The 16369-nt window shown below is 34.5% G+C and overlaps 1 protein-coding gene across 1 annotated transcript; it reads left to right on the top strand.

The window, feature by feature from the left end:
- Window positions 1-736: 736 nt before the first annotated feature.
- LOC111877509 (uncharacterized) lies at window positions 737-2879 on the top strand. Its single transcript, XM_023874032.3, has 6 exons — window positions 737-1066; window positions 1229-1256; window positions 1641-1868; window positions 1961-2024; window positions 2111-2170; window positions 2620-2879. The coding sequence occupies exons 1-6, from the start codon at window positions 939-941 to the stop codon at window positions 2667-2669; spliced, it is 558 nt and encodes a 185-aa protein (XP_023729800.1). The 5' UTR covers window positions 737-938; the 3' UTR covers window positions 2670-2879.
- Window positions 2880-16369: the final 13490 nt, after the last annotated feature.

Below are 16369 nucleotides of genomic sequence, written 5' to 3'. Positions count from 1 at the left end.
TATATACACACACACTGAAGCGTCTAAATGAAATTCCAACCGATCATAAATAATAATGTTAATTCTATAATTGTAATTTTTATAAAATGTTTAATTTTACCATCCAAAATTAGTTAACCACATGTTATCATTTCATTCTCTCTCTCTCTCTCTCTCTATATATATATATATATATATATATATATATATATATATATATATATATATATATATATATACACACACACACACACTGAAGCGTCTAAATGAAATTCCAACCGATCATAAATAATAATGTTAATTCTATAATTGTAATTTTTATAAAATGTTTAATTTTACTATCCAAAATTAGTTAACCACATGTTATCATTTCATTCTCTCTCTCTCTCTCTCTCTATATATATATATATATATATATATATATATATATATATATATATATATATATATATATATATATATATATATATATATACACTGAAGCGTCTAAATGAAATTCCAACCGATCATAAATAATAATGTTAATTCTATAATTGTAATTTTTATAAAATGTTTAATTTTACTATCCAAAATTAGTTCACCACATGTTATCATTTCATTATATATATATATATATATATATATATATATATATATATATATATATATATATATATATATATATATATATGTCGACCAAAGATATAATGCTTTTTTTTTCTTTAAATTTCAATCCTTTTTGACAAATTTTGCTTCTTTTAAAATCATTTTTATCCATGAGCCCACAACTATAGTTTTCTAACTATTCGTCTCTCAGCTGTCCATTGTCTCTTGTCCCTCAAATAAAATACTCCTCACACTTTCAGATGTTTACTTTTCACAAAGCTGGAGATTCAATTTCAATCCAATCATAGTCGTAGTGCCGCTATCAATCGGTTCATCCATCCGAATTATTCCTTCATTGATCGGATAATCTGTTCATGGAGGTTCGACAGGAAGCGCCGATGGACAATTTATCGGCCGAAGAACGCCAACAACGTCATCCGTCGCCGTCCAAACAGTCCAAAGCTTCTCCGGTTCCCGTCGATACTAATTCAGTCACTCAGAGGTCTCTCAATTCCCTCAATCTATCGTTCTTATTTCTATTTCGTGTTCGCTTGTCCTTCGTTTCAGTTTTCGAGATTCAATTTCGATTATTCGCTAGAATCTGATTTCCTTCGCTTCATTACGTTTCTTATTGTTGTTATTTGGTTTTCCTCCTTCTTTTCAGGCTCCAGAAAGAACTTATGGCGCTGATGGTATGTAGTAACACCATCTCTCCTAGAATTCATTAATCAGTTAGGTCTAGCTTGAATTTGCAAATACATATTTGTAAGAACATCAGAAATTCAGTTTCTATAAGTATCTCTGATTTTACATATAAATCTATTCAAAAACATCAAGTTCTAGTACCGAGTACACTGTCTCTATAATCATAGATGATGATTCCTATCCATATGCAAGAATCAACCAAATTAATTATAGACTTTGTACTTCGGATCAAGAGGACGAATTTTAGCACAAGAAATCGTAGATTTTCTTCACATCTGTGTCTGTTTTCAATCTAGAACACCACTATCTACTAATCACATCTGTTACAACTTACAGTTTACATGACTTTTTGTGATTATCAATGTGTATAGATGAGTGGAGATCTTGGAGTATCTGCTTTTCCAGAAGGGGAGAGCATATTTACATGGATTGGAACTATTGAGGGAGGTAAAGGAACCATGTATGAGGGTTTATCTTACAAACTCTCTTTACATTTCCCCATTGATTATCCCTTCAAACCCCCTCTAGTTAAGTTTGAAACAATGTGCTTTCATCCCAATGTTGACCAGTGTGGCAATATCTGTCTTGATATTCTTCAGGTACATAAATCTTTATAATTATCTTAATCTTAATTAATTATTATTTCTATTTTTCACTAACAATAATATCAATATTATTGTTTGTTTTGCAGGATAAGTGGTCTTCAGCTTATGATTGTCGAACCATTCTTTTGTCTATTCAAAGTTTATTAGGAGGTATGTGATTATTAAATAGTAATAAGATTTTAATTTATTTATTTAATTTGATAATAATCAATTAATACATCATGTTTTTTATGCAGAACCAAATATAGATAGTCCTCTTAACAGCTCTGCTGCTGCACTTTGGAGCAACCAAGAAGGTATTCATTGTATTAATTATTTCTCATTGTGTGCATAAAATTCTAACAAATAATTTGGATTTTGTTATTTTGTTATACAATAAACATGTTAGTATGTTATATATATTTACCAATGGATAAGTTAAGTGCAACAAATAATTATATGTCATTTTGTTTTGGTTTATTTTTAATAGCGTTTTATGCAGAAAAGTCTCATTATTTTGGGAAATTTTTCGATAAAGTCCTATATTTTTTTTGAATTATTTTGGGAAAATCACATAATATGTTATGTCATTTTAAAATAAAAAAAAGATTTTTTCGTTAATTTTGGCAAAATTTAAAAAAAAAATATATTTGTTAGATAAGTTATAAGTATATCATCTTTGATTGATTATGGAAAATTTTAATTATTATTATTATTATTATTATTATTATTTGTTTAATTAAGTGTTTTTAAATCTGTTTTTCAGATTTCAGAAAAATGGTACACAAACAGTATGCTGGTGAAGATGCAATATGAACTCCATTCTTGTGTATATAGGTGTCCCAAATAATATATAGACAAATCACAAATTTGCATAATTGGTCCCTGTGGTTTCTAAAAAGTTTCCTTTTCAGGACAATGTTGGAAAATGTTACACTGGTAGTCATTGTTTTCAAAACATTGTTGATAACTATTTGTCAAATAGAAACCGATTCATATCTCAAGAGCAAAAAGACGATTCTTATTTGTGTTTTGTGTCTATGTGTTGTGAACATAACAAAAAACTCTGATTGTAAGTCTAGGTTAGATCTTTAAAACATAAAATGAACTTATCGATTTATCGGCTGTGTTAATGAATATAAATAAAATTAACAAGATCAGATCTCACGAACAAACACAAACTAAATATCAATAGCAAATCCGTTGATAAATTAGATTCTATTTAGTTACGGAAAAAGAGGTGTTTTTCTAGGAAAATGTTTCTAAGAAAAGTAAAAATTTTGAAAACTTGTTTAGTTAACATTTTTTTTTTGAAAATTCTTTTAAGAAATGATCTTTTTTTTGTTTTGTTTTTTTTTTTTTTTAATTTTTTTTTTGTTTTTTTTTTAATTTTTTTAATTTTTCAATATTACAAAGAACTTGACAAATTTTGAAAAACCAATAAATGTTGTTTTCTATAATTTTTTTCTCTCTTTAAAAGATACACATACTTATCTAAAAAATACCTTCATATCCAACTACTACTTGTCACTCATCCAACCGTAACATTATCATATACTATCTAATCCCTACCATACCCACCTACCCACCTCTTCAACCCACCCACCCTTACCCTTACCTCCCAAACCCTTCCCCACTCCCTCATCCATCACCCCTACCCACCCCACTTCACTTACCCTATACTTTTCTTTATTTATACCTTATTCTCACCTATACCCCACACCCCACTCCTTACCCCTTACATACATACCTCCACTTTACTTACCTCACCTCATCCCATCCCAACACACCTTGTTCTACCCACCTTATGAGAGAGAGAGAGAGAGAGAGAGAGAGAGAGAGAGAGAGAGAGAGAGAGAGAGAGAGAGAGAGAGAGAGAGAGAGAGAGAGAGAGAGAGAGAGTTTTACTTGAAATTACCAAAACTAAAAAATAAAAACCAATAGAAATTACACATCCAAATGCATTTATCTAAATTTTCCATTTAAAACTGAAAAAGAAAACTTATTTCATATTTTATGAAAAACAAACTTCAACCATCATACTTTGTATATTAAAATGAAACCATAGATAACATTAAAAATATAAGGTAACATATCATTATTTACACATTGTACACAACTGTACCATGTCTAATTTGCTACACGACCACTTAATAAAATTTTAAAAACTATTTGACAAAACACACACAAAGTACACACATTAAACTCGCACAAAACACCATAAAACAAATTTAAATCATACAAATTCTTACCTTTCTGTGAAATAACCTTCTTAGTTAAACTTGAGCATCCACAAGTGTTTACTAAATAGCACCTGCAATACCAAACAACAAACTAAAACCATTAAATATCCATTGATAACCTATACTATATATAACATGAAGAAAAACATACATTCGCTATTTAACATCAAGTCTACATATTTCCTTGATGGGGGTATGGAAACTCCCTCCATGGCCAATCTTCATACCTAAGTCACATTATTTTACACCTATGGTCTGGCAAATTCAACAATGATGGTAATGAAAGTTCTTTATGTTCAATGGTCATTATGAAATGATATTTGCTAATAACATATGATCTTATAGGGTCACACCATATAACAAGTAAAATTTAATTGATTATTTATTAAGTAATATGATTATTAATAAATTAAATCATCACTTGTATTTAATTGGGAAATTATTGTTTTTGAGAAAATAATAATAAAAGCTATCATAACTAGTTACATTTAATCATATAATATGATTTAAATATCATATACAACATTATAGACTTATAGAAGACCATTAGAATATGTTATATACATAATATTGATGAGTTTTGATAACAAATAACGATTTTTTTATAAAAGCGATTTTAACGACAAACATAAGACTTTTAAAATAACTAGTTTATTTTTAGATCATTTTAATAAAACCACTAAGAGGACCCAAATATATGAACTAGAAAGATAATAACAACCATAGATTATTAAGAAGACAATCTCTGGAGCTTTTGATACCACATGGAATTGGGAAGTTGATGAAGATAACAAAAACTCAAGAATAGAGTTTCTATTAAGTGTATCCACTATCAAAAGTAAGACACTTGTAATGCTGGTTTCCATCTTGTATGAAGTACTTCTTAACCCTTAAGTGCTTAACACAATTAAGCAGTGAGGAGGAGCACTTCAACATCTCTAACACTTGTAACTTGTCCTCAAAATAGAGCAAAGAGAAAGAGGAGATGTATGTTATGTTTTTTTGAGAGAAAACAAGCGAAAAGTAGTCTCAATGTGTTTCGAAGCCTTAATGGATTTCTCATCACAAGGATTCCTACCCAATCAGGCTATATTCAAATTAGTTCTTGAGCTACATTACTCTTCTCACATGAGTTACGAGTTAACTATTTGGTCTAATTATAACAGAGGTACTTTCGATTCTTGAACCACTCTTTTTCATCCTAAAGTTCTTTCATGATCACACACAAAGACACATACCTAAGACATCTCTGGTCGAAACCAACCAGGTTATAGGTGTGTAAACATTATGTGTTTATGATCTGGATTCATGAGACCATGATGAAAGTGAAACCCAATTTTTCAAAATATTAAAGGAATTGACGGGGAACTTTGTTCCAGATTTTAACGAAACTTTTGTTTCAGTACCACTTTTCGATACTCCAAATCATATTCTTTCTTTTTGCATGGTCTTGATAAAATGTTCGGAACCCACAATATTTTTACCCAACAAGATCCAAGAAATTTTTTGTTTTGTGGAATATGATTTGAGTGTGAGTATCAATTTGATTCTTTGTTACTTGATAAATTTTTCCAAAGCATACTTATGCATGACTACACTGGTCAAACATGTAATTTCGTTTACATTTTATCACTCTTATGTTTAGATGTGATATGTAACGAAATTTTTAGCCTCCCATGAAGCCTTATAAAAAGATGCCATTTGATACTTTTCAATAAGTATTTTATTGTAATTCACGGGAAACAACACAAGCTGTTAGTTATCTCACTTGATGAATAACGAAGTGATCTTTGCTTGGGATCTCACTGCATTTGTGTCGAAATATTTTTGACATCACAGAACCAAAATTTTCTTAGTTTGATTCTTATCTTTTTCTTTGGCACACTTTGCACTCACGAAATCCTTGAAATTCTGAGTAAAACCAACTCAGGCTGAAGATTTCGGAAGATTGGCAAATGACTTTTCTTTTAAACTCGAAAGTGAAAGAGCCCAACCTCCATTCCGAAGGTTTCATTGTTTGTCCTTATCCATTGAAGTACTATCTAAAATATAGTTGATGTGACGATTTGGTTGCTATGCGATTTCCAAGGCAAAAAGTGATCATTACTTTTCAGAAGTGGATATCTTTACAGCTATAAGCGCGTTTTTCAAGGTGAAAGATGGCGTGATCTTAATTGCAACCGTTTGGAATTCAAATTGTGTGTACGTATAAAAGGGGATTTGGGGATTCTATTCCAATTTTACTCTCACCTAAAATTCTCAAACGATTTATGTTGTTTTCTCTCTGATATTCTTCAAGTTCTTCAAAACCTAACCATGACGGCTAAGCAAGGTCAACATTCTCAAACCACTGAAGATGTTTCTTCTCAACCCATCATGAAGATTCAAAGCACCAACTACCAAGTTCAAGGCGATGTTAATTTTTACCCAGAAGGATTGCAGATGCTAATTGTTTCTCTATAGAATTCGCTGTTATCAACAACAATGTTCAACTCCTTTTCTGTACCAATTTCTTGGTTATCTCTTGCTAGTTCTGCGACAACTTACAACAAGAAGATGACGATTGTGACATTCCAGATGATGAATGACTAGAAGTTTATGTCACACCCCAAAACCAAGAACGGCGGAAACGTTCTGGGGCGGAGGACGTCATGTACAGTATCACAACACAGTAAATGTAAATAAGCAAACAACATCATCCATTGCATTAAATATATAATTTTAATACAAGTGTTCTGTACAGTTATAGACACCAAAAATAATGTAACACAAAATAATATGAGATAAGTCTTGAATGCACTCCATCTTCTCAAAAGCTGGCCTCGGTACCTGTCTACTGATGACCTGAGAATACAAGTTATTTTGAAAGAGTTTATTAGCATTAAGCTGGTGAGTTCATAAGTATTTTAGTGTCAATGTTTCTTGTAAAAACGTTTGAACCTGTCTCAATGTATAAGTTTGTGAAAATGTAAGTAAATGTTTGAAAGTGTTTGTAAAAGTTTGAATCTCTCAGAAAATCCTATATTTTCTATAAAAGTAACCTTCTACCAAGGCTAGACTGTTTTGTAAACTTGTCTGTTGTAAAAGTGTGTGATTACCCAAATATAACTATCATCTGTTAAAAATATAGTTTGTACATTAATGTTTAAGTGATGTTATCACTAAAATATGTAATGGGTAAATCATTGTAGTACTGTAGCTTTGTATAATAAGACTACTGCTGTACTAAATACTACTACCTTAAACCGGATTTATATTAAGGTATATTGTGATAAATTACACCATGCTATCGACTGGCAACAACGACATAATGAATGGTCGTAATAAAGAAATGACGTTTGGCACCCGCAGACCTGCAGGTCCGGCTGTAGCTAGCAGCAAGGTGTAGGATAGTCAATCCAGTATAGATCTATACGCAAACTCACGCTCTCCCTCTAAGAGAATTTTGGCTACAACTCGGGCCATGACATTTAAGGCATGCCCGATACAGTGGATCACAATTGTTACGTATTTATGTATATGTATTGTTTCTCGTATATCTGTATATGTATTGTTTCTCGTATATCTGTATATGTATTGTTTCTCGTATATCTGTATATGTATTGTTTCTAGTATATCTGTATATGTATTGTTTCTCGTATATCTGTATATGTATTGTTTCTCGTATATCTGTATATGTATTGTTTCTCGTATATCTGTATATGTATTGTTTCTAGTATATCTGTATATGTATTGTTTCTAGTATATCTGTATATGTATGATCCTATGTTACCCCGATGGTAACCAGCTAATGATGTACTGATGAGTATGAATATTGAAGTACTTTTATGTCTATACATGTATATATGATATATAAGTAATATGGAAACGACCTTCGGATGGTCACCCGAAATCCCACCAGACCACATCCAAATCGAGGAAAAGGAAATAGGGCGGATGGCCTTCCTAAGCCCTTTGAACATTATTTATATATCTATACATATATGGGCATGCAATTGCATATATAAGAGCATAAATAAGTTTTCCTAAAACATTTGAAGCAGAAATATAATTTCAAGAGAAGATCGACTTGATGTCGATTTATAAAACATTTTGAAGGCATAAGTTGATAAAACAGTTTAAGTATAAGAAGCATTTGTTTGAATCACAGTCTATAAGTAAGTTTGGATAGTAAAACAGTTTGTAAAACATTTCAATAGTAAAGCAGTTTGAAAAACAGTTTGAACAGTGGTGAAAATCGTTGTTTTCCCAGTTATTAATCACATGTGATTAAATGCAATCACATGTGATTGAAGCAATAACTATACGTATTTGACTTGTATTCCCCCCATAAAGTATTTAAAACACTTAAAATCATTTCAAAGGTTGATTCAAGGGGTATGAACTCACTTGTGGTGAGTCGTTTGAATTGCAGTGTCGGACACCGTGCTAGGTGGCAAACGGAGACTGGTTTACACGCACGAGCCTAGTTATCATATAATAAGCATATATATAACTAATTAGACATATAATAACTTAAATAAATAAGTTAAGACACTTAGAAAACATTTAAACACTTTTATGAGTGTTTAAGGTTCAAATGGTTGCATCTAAGTTGCTACGGGACAAGGCAAAAGGGTTTGAAACATCAAAGGGCCTTGTATAGGAGTTCACCACCCAAGAAACCCCACACCTTGGAGTTTACGGCCGTAAACTCATGGGTTTATGGCCGTGAACTCCTCAAAGGGTGGTTTTGGGTGTTTTGTGGTGCTATCTTGATCCTAGAACACTCCTAGCTTTATTGGAATAACACATGAAGTAGTTTAAGGCTCTAGAACACCCCATATGGGAGTTTACGGCCTAAAGTCATTCACCCTAGAGTTTACGGCCGTAAACTATTGGATTTTAATTGTTTTGAGGCACTTAAACATCAAGGATGGCTTCCATGAATTTATCTAAGGCTAATGGGGACAAAAGGCACACTTTGGTGCCTTCACTTGGAGTTTACGGCCCAAGACATGTTCCTTGGCCATAAAATCCTTTCAAGGAGTGATTATTTTGTGTTCTACTCTCCATTCTAGTCCCAAGGGTTCAAGGTAAATTGTCTTAAGGCCTTAGGTGTGCTTGGAGTGATTTTTGCCCTACAAAAAGGGGTTTACGGCCCAAGAGGAGTTCTTGGCCGTAAACTCCTACTAATTTATGGTTTTGAAGGGTTTTTGATGTTCTAAATAAGCACAAGCAATTGAGGATTAAAGTCCTTAAGCATTTGGGGGAGTTTAGGGCACTAATTGCCCTTGAAAAGGGGTTTACGGCCCAAGGGATTTCCTTGGCCGTAAACTCCAAGAACTTGTGTTTCTTGGTTGCTTTTTGATCCATAAAGGTCATACCCTAACTCCTAAACAAGTTGTCTAACAAGGAATCGGGACTAGGAAGCCATAATGTTCCATTTTGGAGTTTACTCCCCAAGAACGTTCTTGGGCGGTAAACTCCCGGATCTTGTAATCTAAGCATGCAATTGATGTTAATAAACACCTAACAAGTATTGAATCACATATAGAAAAGTAGACTCACAATCTGGGACGAAAACCCGAAGATCCGTCAGAGAGAATATGGCTTTTCTCTATTTGGAATTGTGAATAATGAATTAATTTAATTCAGAAAACTATTTATAGTCCTGGAATATTTTGGCAGAAAATATTTTTATTCCTGATGTTGGACTGTAACATTATGAAACTTGAAATGCCCAAGTTTCACAAAACCAGGAGTATCCACTCTCCTGATATCATCTAAAACGTAAACCCTAATGTACACAAACTTGTTCGGAAAAGCTTGAAAACCACAGAAACTGAACTAGTTTCTATTGAATAGGTGATGTTCGTACAAATGGAAATTTCAGGTTGTCATAGTTTAGGTTATCGAAGAAGTTTTATGCTCAGATTCTCAATATCCCCAATGCTGAACCTTTTTACAAGGTAACAAATGAGCAAGTTATTCATATGTTTAGAGAGATGGGTTATCAACCTATTCTTACCAAGATCAGTGAATTTAATAAGTCTGGATTACCTTGTATCTGGAATTTCTTACTTGGTATATACCTTCGATGCTTGACAGGTCGAAGTGTGGGTTTAGATAAAGCTAGATTGGAAGTTTATACGATGGTGGTAGGGATCTATTATGATTTATCGGTGGACTATGCAACTCAACTATAGGATGAGTTTGTGAAGAGTATTGGAAATACAAATCCTATTGATGGAATTTCGTGTGCTCGCTATTGGAGCCTCATTCTGCAATTTGTTTATGAGAAGGCAAGCATTGTGGTTCCTGAAGGTGAAGAAACAACATAATTCTCATGATATCATTATCCCAAAACAGTTGAAGATAATCCAGATGTGTTTCCTACTGTTACTCGTATCCTAGATGCGACCCTTCGAAAATTCGATCCAGAAATCTCATATTGGTAGTTTGATTGCAGACTATCAATCATCCATTGAGACTGGTGTGTTGTTACAATAGTCTAATGAAGGTCCTTTGAAGAAGCGTAGAGGATCAAAGAAGGATGATTAGCCTAGTCCTTCGAAACCTAGTCCTGTACCAGTTGAAAAGATGGCTAAACTTGTGACAAAGAAAGTTTTCAAGGAATTAAAGTCTTCGAAACAAGATCCAAACCTTGTTGTTAAAGAAAGCGCAATACCTTCGAAGGAGGTGGTACCTTCGAAATCAGGTGTGTTGAAACGATTGAAGAAAATGGCACATAAACCACGTCATTTGCCTGAACGATCATCAAGTTTTCACCATCTTTTATTCGCAAGTCTTAACTCAACAGTAAAGGGGCTGTGATTCGCGAAATTCCAACACCAGTATCTCCAGCATCGAAGAAAAGGCTTGCTGAAGACATGGAAAAACGAATTTTGAAGAAGCAAAAGAAGCGGAGGAAGTTAATTCTCAATGAAGACTCCATGGATGATGAAGTAGTTCCTGAATCTCCATTTGGAACTGATAAAACGGGAAAATCTTCACCTGTGAGGGGTTATCCAGTCAAGTCAAATCTTGAGGCGATTGGAAATCCTGATGGCAATGTGGAAGATTCTAAAGTAGATACAACCATCAATCAAGGTGAACAATCGAAGACTTCTACTCCTGAGAAGACAATTGTCAAACCACTCGGAGTGTCGACTACCGAATCAATTTTTGAGTAGGTTTGCACTTCATACATCACTGCGAACATATCTAATATGGACGCAAATGTAAATAAGGGTGATGGAGTATTGAACAAAGAAGCCCAAGGTAATCCTTCTCTTACTGTTTCTACTACTTTCGAAACATTTGTTGTCGATACCACAGTCTCTTTACCACCATTTCTTATTCCTAATTCATCCGAAATACCTTCATCAACCCATTCACCTACTTTTGATAATATCATGCAACAACCCATTACTTCCTTATTCCCATCTCAATCCACAAAAGGTCCAAAAACATTTACTGATGATGGTGAATTCGTGGGATCTTTTGCTTACATAGAGTTTGATTTTGAAGAAAAAAGCATACCCGATCACATGTTGATGCCAGGAAAGCAATTAAGATTCTGAATAGGAAGCTTAATTCATTAACACAATTACAAGTAGATGGAGGGGGTAAACATTCGGTATAAGGAATAGAGGTGGATGTGATGCTGAAAGCTCAAGAGCATCGAATTCAGAATAAGCTTGATCAACTTGAAAAGAACAATGAGTTAAGGGTAAAAGCTCAATCTAAGTCTTTTAATGGAGAACTTAAAGTATTGAAAGCTACTGCGAAGGAAAGACATGTTATTTTTGTTCATGTGACAACTAGAAAATTTTGGGTCAAACAAAGTCTAAGAGGTCTTGTGTATAAGTGTACCCACAACGTATGTGTATGTAAGCTTGTTGCAATAAAACTTTGAAAGCCAAAAAGGGGCATTTATTGTATAAGTATATATATATATATATATATATATATATATATATATATATATATATATATATATATATATATATATATATATATATATATATATATATATATATATATTGGATTAATGTCTAAGTCCATAACTATAATTGGTAAGACTTGACCCGACCTAACATGTTCCATTTGGGTTGCATGGCATCATGCATTTGGATAGACTATAATGAGAGAAATAACACTTAAGGTTTGTTAATATATTATAAGTTCTAATATATTAATAATGTTATTTAATTAGTATTGATCAAGAATTATTTTGGAATTAATTAAGTGATCAAAAGGAGACTAATTAAATATATGGGTTGATTGTGTAAATCATTCATTCTTTTATATGTGGGCTTGTGATCCAAGATTCCTTATGTTGGAGTAAGTCCATGGGGTGACCCATGGATACTCCAAGGAGGTTAAAATCCATGGAACATAAGGAATGGGTAAAGTTATGAGTTACATGGTGTAACCCTAATAGCCACCATATAAAAGAATCCCATGGCTCAAGAAATCGGCCACTAAGTGTGAGAATAAAGGGCTAGCCGATTTTCATGAAGTATTCCATTTCTCTCAAGTCATTCCATGTGCATTTGGTGTTGTGTGAATCATTTGAGGTGTCATACTTGGGGCACTAGGCACTCAAGCTTCATGAAGACATTCTACATCAAAGAGGTATGTAATTCTAACTTAATATATATTCATATGAAGCAATGTTATTATGCTAGTTAGGATGAATACCTTGGAAAGTTCATATTTGCATGTATAGTAGAGAATATACATTATAAATCCCATATGTTTGCATGTTGTTTTAGGGTTTCAGTTTCCAAGGTTGGACTTCGATTATGGAGTTTCGAGTCATGAAGTTCTTTGTGAATGTATCGAGTGATTTTCCAGGTGAGGATAAAACTGAGCTGATAAGGATGGGATGAAAATGTGAATATTCTTCGATTTTTCATCTTTTCTCGTAAGAGCAATGGTTGGAAATGCCGTGTCAGGGAGCCAAGGGTTTATTTAATACTTTTGGAACATCTTATGGATTTGGAATTGGTGGAAATTCACGATAGATATATTTGAGTTCTTTTCTGCGTGTTTGGTAGTGATCATACTCAACAAACTGATTCGGTATTTGTAGCCTTGAGAGTCTCTGACTTTGTTGACCTCTCTAGACATTCGGTCTTAGTCTGGAAGTTGTGGAATATGCTGGTGTTGTTTGTGCCTCTTCGCAGTGGTTATCTAACTGAGACTCATGCTTGGAGCCGCTTTGTTTTTGGATGAAGGGTTCAACATCAGAGAATGGTCAGGAGTCCTGACCCCCCCCTGGTGGAATCAGCAAGGTAAGTCAGGGTCATAAGGGTTTCGTATTGTTCAGATTGTAAAGAGACATCGTAATAACTGTGTCCAAAGATAGTTTTTCTTGCTTAAGAGTCAGTTAAGGTGTTGGATTTCTAAATTGTGGGAGGGTTGTGATGGTTTCTCTAGTGATTAAAGTTAGCAAGGCAAGGATGGTATGGGTAGAAAGCTGCCTGAATGAGAAAACTTTTAGTTCGGATAAATTCCTGGGGGGACCGTCTGAGTGATCCAAGGTGGAGTTATGGAAACAATACCCCGGGTTAGTTACTACAGCAGACTTTGAGGACGAAGTCTAAGTCAAGTAGTGGAGAATTGTAACATCTTGTTTTGAGGAACTTTCATTGTTGACCCTTATATGGAGATTTATTTCATATTACTCCATAAGTAAAAGAAAGAGTGCAAGGACCCATTGTGGCATGTTGGTAATTTCGGTCTTTAGGAGTACGCTGAGCGTACATGTGTACGCTAAGCATACTAGGGTGCGCCTTAGTATGTTGGGCATACACCTTGTACACAAGGTGTAAGTGAAGATCATGAAAAGCATAATTTTTAGGGTGGCTCATATTTAAGCATCATTATAGCCTCACATCTCATTCTTATTTAGCCTCTTTCTATGAAATCGATCCTTAATTAAACCGTAAGAGAAGAAGAGCATTTTGGAGCCTTTGGAGTGTCAAGAGGTTTACTTAAAGAAGAGGAGAGTGGTGTGGGTAGCTTGGAGTTTGGGAAGCACTTTGGTTCTAAAGTTTTCTCCTTGTTTAAAACCCCCAGGAGATATAAATCTTGCAACTTTTCCACTTCATCTTGTAGATCTAGACATTTCACTCTTTTAAGTCACTTTTTGTCCCAAAGTGGTGATTCTTGAGCATGGTATGTTCCTGACCCATTAAACCGTCCTTTCAGACCTTATGAAGGGTATTGAGTCATAAAAATTGGGTCTTAATGGTTGGTTTTGCTCCATGCAATCATTAGAAGGTCTTAATGTGTTAAGATATTAAGTTAAGCACTTAATGGGGATGCAAAGTCATAAAGTTGGAAATTTTATGACTCTTAAGGATGATTTGGCCTTGCATCTGGAAGTTGGACGTAAGAGCTTAAGGCACTAAGCTCTTAATGTGTTTTTGGGAAGACTAGGCGTATGCCCTAAGTAATCTGAGTACACAACATGTACATGGTCAACCTCCTCGATGGTGGTCAATGCTTGAGTATGCGTCGCGTACCTTAAGAGTACGTCTCGTGTACACATTCTGTGTTGACTCGGCTGGGTTGACTTAGTTCACTTTGACCAAGGGGTATTTTGGGTATTTTGAATGGTCTTTGAGAATTGGTCATTTGGATAGATAGGTGGTGGTTAGAGATGAGATCCGGGGTCGGGACCTCATCAGCTATTGTCCAGATCGAGAAGTGAGTTTCGCCTCACTGTACCTATGCGTCGAAGACACCAATGCCGACCCACTAGTTTTGATTATCTTTTAGTAAAGGGATGCGTTAGGGACTGTAAATAGTCATGTAGAATAAACTGAAGACTTATGATCTAAGCTCTCTTATGTGTTCCTTGTTTGGTTGTGGTTCTAGAGTATGATTACCTGTTCGGGTGACTATCTGACCTCTAAGTATATACATCCATGCATTCCTTGGATTGTTGATATTTAGTATGATGCTATGTTGTAGTGATCTATAGATCTTTCTGTTTGCCTGTTGACTGACTATATGTATATCTGTTATATGTCGACATACTGTGTTGGGTTGAGGATGCACTACTTTGTGTTGTAGTCTACAAACCTAGGAGCATTACATATATGAGCTGAGGGCTGGTTGCCATACCAGACTCATATTGAGGGATCGAGAGCATTCTAGATACGATCTGAGGGCCGTTTTGTATGCCAGACTCGTACTGAGGGCTTGAGGGTATTCCAGTCTGATGGCTGAGTGTACCTACTTTATATTGGCATTCCAATCGGATGACTGATTGGGCCAGGGTAAGCATGGCATAAGCTATGGGCCTGAGGACAAGCCAGACTTATGATGTGGAGTCAGGAGCAAGCCATATATGAGTTGTGGGCCGATAGGCAAGCGATACTCATATTGTGGGCTCAAGGTTACTCCAGTCTTTTAGTTGTGGACCCAATGCATGTTCTTATTTGTTATGTTTTTGTGGTGGTACTTTGGGGGAACTCACTAAGCATTGGCTTATATTCTTTTTCCAGGTACTTCCAAGGACCGTGGCAAGGTGAAGGCGTGACCGTACACATCGTTGGCTTCACGACTGATTGGATCTTGGGATACTCTGATTTTAAATAATGTTTTGGAAACAGTGGTTTTGTAAACACTTTTTTTAGTAGATGGGTTGTTTTTAAAAGTTTAGTTTTGTTGTAAATTTTGGGATGTTACAACAATGCTATTGTGGTTCAAGGAAATTCTAATGAAGGGGATGATGGTGATGTTTTGACAGTATGTACATCTAGTTTTGCTGATGCTTAGGTCTTAGACTTTGGAGCATCATATCATATGACATGTAATCATGACTTGTTCGACTCCTTCAATGAGTGGGATAGCACGGTCAAGATGGGTGATGATCGGGTAAGTATTATCAAGGGTAGTGGCATGGTGCAGATCAAGATGCACAATGGTATGGTCAGGAAACTGGATTGCTGGTTTATCATAGAGCTTCAAAATAATTTGATTTATATTGGCACTTTAGCAAATGATGGATTGAAGTATTCTGGAAAAGGTGACTAATTAAGTGTCTCCAAGGGTGCTCTTGTAGTTATGAAGGGAAATATGAATCCTCATGGGATTTATATTCTGGATGGTTGTACAGTTGGGGTAATGGTGACTGTATCCCAATCCTTGGATCAATATGACGATGAAAGGAAGTTTTGGCATCATAAGTTGGAGAATATGAATGAGAAGGGGTTGTTTGGTGGAGATGCAACTGGAAAAGCTAAACCTGGTGAAGCTGTGTTCAAGAGA

Source organism: Lactuca sativa, chromosome 6, assembly GCF_002870075.4.
Source record: "Lactuca sativa cultivar Salinas chromosome 6, Lsat_Salinas_v11, whole genome shotgun sequence".
NCBI classification, from domain to species: domain Eukaryota; kingdom Viridiplantae; phylum Streptophyta; class Magnoliopsida; order Asterales; family Asteraceae; genus Lactuca; species Lactuca sativa.
Note: the sequence above shows the minus strand (reverse complement) of the source record. Positions and strands in the feature narration are given on the sequence as shown.

What these genes read in the sequence shown, in the direction of transcription:
- LOC111877509 (XM_023874032.3), top strand. Translation starts at nt 939, where the DNA reads ATGGAGGTTCGACAGGAAGCGCCGATGGACAATTTATCGGCCGAAGAA. An exon ending in ACTAATTCAGTCACTCAGAG is followed by an intron (nt 1,067 to 1,228) that starts GTCTCTCAATTC and finishes CCTTCTTTTCAG; the next exon opens with GCTCCAGAAAGAACTTATGG. An exon ending in TATTCAAAGTTTATTAGGAG is followed by an intron (nt 2,025 to 2,110) that starts GTATGTGATTAT and finishes TTTTTTATGCAG; the next exon opens with AACCAAATATAGATAGTCCT.